The sequence below is a fragment of the Cryptomeria japonica genome, chromosome 6, assembly GCF_030272615.1.
Source record: "Cryptomeria japonica chromosome 6, Sugi_1.0, whole genome shotgun sequence".
In the NCBI taxonomy this organism is placed as follows: Eukaryota; Viridiplantae; Streptophyta; class Pinopsida; order Cupressales; family Cupressaceae; genus Cryptomeria; species Cryptomeria japonica.
Window position 1 is genome coordinate 2,173,759 of NC_081410.1, and position 7,092 is coordinate 2,180,850.

Below are 7,092 nucleotides of genomic sequence, written 5' to 3' on the forward strand. Positions count from 1 at the left end.
TGAAATCTACCCCTCGGGCTACTCCAATCAAGACAAGAAATCAGACCAAAGCTGACACGGGTTTTAACCCCTCTCCTCCTGGGAGTAAAAAGGCAAGCCAAATGAGAGATCAAGAGGCAAGAAATAATATAGTGGATGGTACTCAATTGACCATCCATGAGGTATGTTCCCTAGTTAGAAAATGAAAATTATTTCATGGAATATACGTGGTCTGAATAGTCCACATAAATAGGATGTTCTCATAAATTTAGTTAGAGAACATAAACCGAACATTGTTGTTACCCATAAAACTAAAATGATAAAAGACAAAGTAAAGAAGATAAAGATTTTTAAGGATGGGGGAGTTCTAGGTGGTAGCTCTGATGGTGCTTCTGGGGGCATTTCCATTTTCTAGAATCTAAGGCAGGTTTCAGGGGAGCCTGTCCAGTAGGATAGAAATTTGGCTTTTATCAAGTTTCATCACATTGGCGATGGTACCTCTTTACTCCTGACTGATATTTATGCCCAAAATAATAGACTAGGTAGAAGCAAATTTTGGAAGAAGCTAGAAGCTATTCGGGCCTTTTATAAGATGATATGTGGATATTTATGGGGGACTTCAGCACCCCTCTCCATGACAACAAAAAATTTCAAGGTGTCCCATCTCAGTTAGATAGTAGAATGGATCTCCTGAACTTTATCAACAACCAGGGTCTGCATGATATTGATCTCCAAGGGGCTAATTTTACCTAGACCAACAGGAGGACGAGGGAAGAACTTATTCAAGTCAAACTTGACAAGGCCCTTATTTCTAATGAGTGGTTTAACCATTATTAGTTCTCCCTATCGGCAATCTCTAGGATTTGTTATGGCCATTTCCCTGTGGTTTTTGTTGCAGAGAATACAATTGGTAAAAGAAAATTCCCATTTAGATTTGAAAGGATGTGGTTGGACCATCCTAACCTTAAGAAGGCCATTAAGATGTGGTGGTCTATTGACGTCAAAGGTACTGCGATGTATAGAATGGCTAAAAAAGTAAGGTACATGAAAGATCATATTAAAAAATTGAACAAGGAGGTTTTTGGGGATTTGTTTGCTGCTATGTCCAAAACTCAATTGGAGCTTAAGGAAATGCAGGATAAAATCCAAACTAGTGGATACAATGAAGTATCAATCAGGGAGGAAAATGAAGTGCTTGTGAAGTACCATAAGATTATCAAAAGAGAAGAAGAATTTTGGAAACAAAGGTCTAGATCTCTATGGCTTAAAGATGGGAACAAAAACACCAGGTTCTTCCATATGACTGCTATGAAACACAAGGCTACTAATAGGATCTCTAAGTTGATAACTGGGGGAATTGAAACTAGGAAGGATGATGAGATTGGGAAGGAAGCCAGGAATTTCTTCATTTTCCTTCACTCGGTGGATAGTGGTCTTGATGGTCAATCTTAGAGGGCCCTCTTAGAGAACATTCCTTCAATTGTCAATGAGGTTCAGAACAAGGCTTTGGTGGCCATCCCTTCTAAGGAGGAAATTAAAAAAGTAGTCTTTTCTTTTGATAGCAATAACGCCCCGAGCCTGGATGGCTTTCCGTTGTTCTTCTTTGAAGCCTTTTGGGACATCCTCAGAAATGATGTGGTTAAAGGTGTGAAATAGTTTTTTGGGGATAGAATTATCTTAAAGGAACTCAATGCTACTTTCTTGGTGTTGATCCCCAAATGGTCGGGGGTTGATTCTATGGATAAGTTATGTCCAATAAGCTTATGCAATTCTTTCTATAAAATCATCTCTAAGGTGGTGACAGGAAAATTGCTAAGGATCCTTCCTTTGATTGTTTCACCCCAACAGAGTGGATTTGTTCCTGGCAAACAAATCCTTGACTCTATAATTGCTATTCATGAAAATATACATGCGTTGGTGGATTCGAAGAAACAAGGCTTTCTTATGAAGTTGGACCTGTCAAAAGCCTATGACAGGGTTGACTGGAGCTTCTTGGGTAAGGTGCTTGGTGCTTTTGGCTTTTGTGATAGGTTTATTCAGTTGATTGATCAACTTATCTCGACCCCTTCTTTCTCTATTATTGCGAATGGTGTGTGCCTTCCCCCTTTTTCAAATCTTTTAGGGGCATCAGGCAGCAGGATCCTGTATCCCCTATTCTCTTCATTATACTGGCTGAATGTTTGGGTAGACTTATTAGCAAATCCATTTCTCAGGGGCTTCTTTGTGGTATCTCCCCCTCTTTTGGTTTTAGAGCTTGTACCCACCAGCAATTTGTTGATAATACCATCCTAATGAGTGCTTATTCTATCAAAGAAGCGTCCAATTTGAAATAATGTTCTAAAATTATATTATAATTTTATTAATTTCTAAATAATATATTGGGTGGCTTTTAGATTGTAAATTTTTTCTCCCAAAATAATTTTCCCCACATAGATCACTATGTTTTGGTATGCATGATATTTATGTTTATTTATTTATTTCTATTTAATTTTTATATGTATTGTAAAAAAAATTTAAAAATTGCATATCCCTCCTCTTCATGATTAGCATAAGAAATTGTTTCGTTGCTTTAACTTCCTTAGAAAATTGTATATATCACATAATTTTGGTAGCATAGTTCATTCTCTCTTTATTCCATGCCTTCTTTAGCATGTTTTAAGGTACACTTAAACTAATGATCCTAGCCTCTCTACTTTACCAATTTGTCAACTTCTATATCATATGTCATTATCTTTCTAATGTTAGCATGCTTTAATTCATTTTTTATTATTTTCTTGAGGATGATAGCATGGTGTGTAGACATCTTGACAAGTGCTCTCACTTCCCATGAGTTTTTGAATTTTAAATATTGGTTTTTGACCCAAATAGCTCTTAAAACTTCTTGTAACATAAATTAAAAAAATTATTTATGCACAAGTCCAGCTCTCTCTCACCTTCTCAATCCTCTTTGCAAGTCATCTTTTACAAATTATTTAATCCTCATGCAACTCTCTCACTCTCTTTCTCACCTAAATTTTTATTATATTTATATATTTTATTGTGTGATCATACTAGTGAATATTTCATAGATGCAATTGGTCTTTGGGTTCCCACACTACTATTTAGACTTCATATAATCTTTCATTTTTCTTTTAAACGTTTGTTAATCATGTATCTACAATTACAAGTTATTGTTACTTCTTCATATTTACATAATATTATTCCCTTATGATAAGTGTTCATTTTCATTGAACTATTTATATTCCTTAGCTCCCTATCTATTTCTTAATTTATTCTCTAAGCATTAGCAAAGTTTATAATTGTAACCATCACCTTCCATTATTTTTTTTTCCTTAAAATTTTTTATCTTTCTTTTTTAGTTGATTTTATAATTGTGAATTTTTTTTATCCTCTTTGTAATGATAAATTATAATGTATGAGCATTAATTTAAAAATTATATATTTTTCTCAAAAACTTTTACTAATTTATCAATTCTTCATTATTTCCTCTTTATTATCATATGTATTATTTTAATTTAACTTTGTTTAATTTTTTATAAATACTACTCTCAATACCAAATAAATGATAAGAGCACCTACAAAACTAGACCCAATACATCTCTAATTTTAGAAAGACCTTTACTGAAAGAATGTAAATATATGTATGGCATGTAACATAAGCATGATTCTTAATTTACAAGAGTTATAGAATGGATTGCAAACATATCCATCTAGCATTTGGGTAGATCAAAAGGAGGTGCTGGCAATTTGTCTGAATTTCTTGGCCCATCTTTTGTGACAAATACCATGTCAAGACCAAGTTCTGAATGAGATTCAAAGTGGCAATGCATCAACCAAGCTCCTGTTACATAACCACATAAACAAAATGCCAATCGGTTGGAAAGAAGTAATAGCCATTTGAGACTAAGATATATACATTTACTAGGATAGGTGATCAAGGAGAAGGCTCAATAGTTCAGGCTTAAATACAACAAATGTGAGTGAATTATTTATACTATAGTTCATGGCATGTAAGTCTAACATTTATATTTTGATTCTTATGAAATACTTGCATGAAATAAAATATGGGTCAATCTTGGTTGATTCCAAACGGAGATACTAATCTTTTGTAAGTCTTATCACAAGTACTTTAAATGATATTATATAAAGTTGAAACTAGCTTACCTGGGTTATCAGCTGTAAATCTAATTACCGCCCACCCACCAGCAGGAACTCCACGAGTATTCACAAACGGAGGATCCACCAAATTTAATTTTGCAGGATCCGTCTTACCATTATAGTTTCCAAAGCCTTGCCCCAAGACATAAAAATTATGCCCATGAAGGTGTATAGGATGATTCTGTATTGTAATGATTCCGGTATTCTGAAAAACTATTTGCACAACGCTATTGAATTTCAGAACTTTTACTTTTACTCCTAATTCCGGTTCCCAAAGACTCAATGGCACAGTTGCTGTGTAATTATATACTGTTGGAGGATTATCAGGAAAATCTGTGGTATACACTCCATCTATACCAAAATAATAAGCCTCCAATATAGAGATATTTGGCTGGACATATGAAATGTTGTTAAAGGCTCCAACTGCTCTATCGCCATTGATACCTGCACATGAATTGTTTGGACAACTTACGAGTGCTAAACCCTCTGTTATGAGCATTTCCACGTCAACAGTATTTGGTACTGAAGGATTCAAACTTCTCAGATTGCTACTGAATTTTGTTGCTGTTGCAGTATCATTAAATGCAGGAAGAATGGGCAACACAGGAACAGAAGTATTACTGCATTCTTTGTATTGTAATATTGCAGTTGTTGTGGTATTTAAGAAATCAGTGCCTAAAGGTAGGCTATTGTAGACGCGTGTAGCAATGTAGAAGAGCCCTGACTGTTGACCAGCTGTAATAAGAACATCCATGGTGTTCCCTGGGTTTGTGAGCAATACATCAGTTTTGTATGGTTTTGTATATTCGGCATCCACTGCTACAACAGTCATTAGGTGGTTAGCAATTTTGAAGAAGTATGAATGAAGCATGGCACAGTTTACGATCCTCAGTAGGTAGGTTTTCCCTCTCTCAACCAAAATCCTCGTGGTTTCTGCATTCACAATTCATTAATTAAATAATTATCTCTGAAAAACTATAATTTTTTATTAGTTTTAAAACTAATTGTGCAGTGATTAACAAACCATTTGCAGAGCAAGGGAAAAAGTCTCCTGGTTGGCCATTGATGGTGTATGCATCTGAATCATTTGGCACACCTCCTGTTCTAACAGCTTCTGCTATTACATCTTCCACATTGGCATTCCACCATTCACCTGCATGCCATAACCAAAATAAATATTAAATTGAAAATCCACTTTAATAGTCTATATTCTATGTCTATTTCATAAAGCTTTAAGATTTTGTTTCTAAATTATTTATTTTTAATTTAATTTTTGTTGTTTGAGAAGGATTGTATGACATCTATTGGGAAATCTTTTGGCTATCATATCACAGAGGTTTGAAGTATGATGAATGGTTTAATAAAAGAACAAATCATGGCCACCATCAAATCAATTGTACTCCATCAATTGAACTACTACTCTTACTAATTTGTACCTTTATTTTTAGTAAAATGAAATTTATACATAACGTATACAAATATATGCAAAAGTTGTCACTTATATAATAATCAGTCAAAACATTTTTATAAATGCATAACATATGTAAATATATGCAAAAATTAACTAAGTACCAAAATAATACTATAAGATATTAAAAATACTATATTCATAATTGTGACAACAAACATTTTTTCCAAATACAATATATATTAGTATGATATGGTTCATTGAATCTTAAAATTATTAAATTATTCTTTCATAAATCATATGGTCACCCCAACCTCCATCAAATTTACTATATAAAAACTTAAACAAAATACTAAATAAATGAAAAAATATAACCAATGTATTTTTTAATTTTAATTATTTAAAGGAACTCGCTGACAGAAACACAGATGCTATTCCATGCCACCAATAAGGTTAGCAGTCTTCTCTGTTAGTGACACAGGCCCATATATAAAAGCAGCAACCACATCAAAACTTGACAGATAACACAGATCTTTTACTCAACATTCACAAAGACCTTTCACTGAGAATTTCAGGAAAAAAAAGGGATTTGAGTGCAGATAGCAACCTACCTAAAATAATAGGAATCTCAGCATCTGGTTTGGGAAATGGGTACGTTTTTCCAGGCCGAGGTAAAATAATCAAAGCTCCATGCACAGTAGCTCTCAGATATGTAATATGTGCATGCCACCACAGCGTCCCCTCCTGTCCTGTCACACTAAAATTATAGGTAAATTTATTTCCAGGAGTAATGGGACACTGCGTTACGTAGGCTGGTCCATCTGCCCAGCAGGATTTCAACTGTCTTACCCCATGCCTGCAAAATCATAAACAGCAAAATAGTCTCAACTATAATTTTAACACTAAGCCAAAGCTTGAACAGATAATAATTTGAATAGTACTCTTTATTACCAATGCAGGGTAACATTATATGGTGCATTATTCTCCACTTCAATGACAAGATTATCCCCTTCATGAACAGTTATAGTCGGGCCGGGAAGCCGTCCATTCACTGTTACAACCATCTGAGTGCTACACACTTTAGTCACGTTCTGTGTTCCAATCTGTAACACCATTAAAAAACACAACTTAGATCTCAAACTTAATATAACGCTTAGTTATACTGTGGATTACAGAAAACTGCTTACTGTAAATTTGCGGTGCACAATAGATGCACACACTGACCATGGCGATACCAAAATTAAACAGACAAGAAACCCAAATTTCAGCACACTTGATAACCCTGCCATGATTGAAAAAAAAAATCAGTTTTCAAATATAAGGCAATATAAAAAAAGGGTAGCTTATAATTTATCAAGAGATCTTGTATATAATATTGGAAAACCAACTTGATTGGATTTCCCCACGGGCACGCAAATTTATGTTTAACACTGGCACGTAATCGCTTATATTCCACCAATTGCAATAATATTTGTATACTGAACACGGCAGAGTCCATTCTTTATTCATTCTATCATTTTTACATCACATCTATATATGTTTCTTTA

The 7,092-nt window shown here is 34.2% G+C and overlaps 1 protein-coding gene across 1 annotated transcript; it reads right to left on the reverse strand.

The window, feature by feature from the left end:
* Window positions 1–3,628: 3,628 nt before the first annotated feature.
* LOC131077518 (laccase-12) lies at window positions 3,629–6,863 on the reverse strand. The gene is made up of 6 exons (XM_058015027.2): window positions 6,733–6,863; window positions 6,497–6,648; window positions 6,157–6,401; window positions 5,162–5,290; window positions 4,144–5,070; window positions 3,629–3,820 (listed from the first exon to the last, which is right to left on the reverse strand). The coding sequence occupies exons 1-6, from the start codon at window positions 6,832–6,834 to the stop codon at window positions 3,690–3,692; spliced, it is 1,686 nt and encodes a 561-aa protein (XP_057871010.2). The 5' UTR covers window positions 6,835–6,863; the 3' UTR covers window positions 3,629–3,689.
* Between the last annotated feature and the right edge of the window lie 229 nt (window positions 6,864–7,092).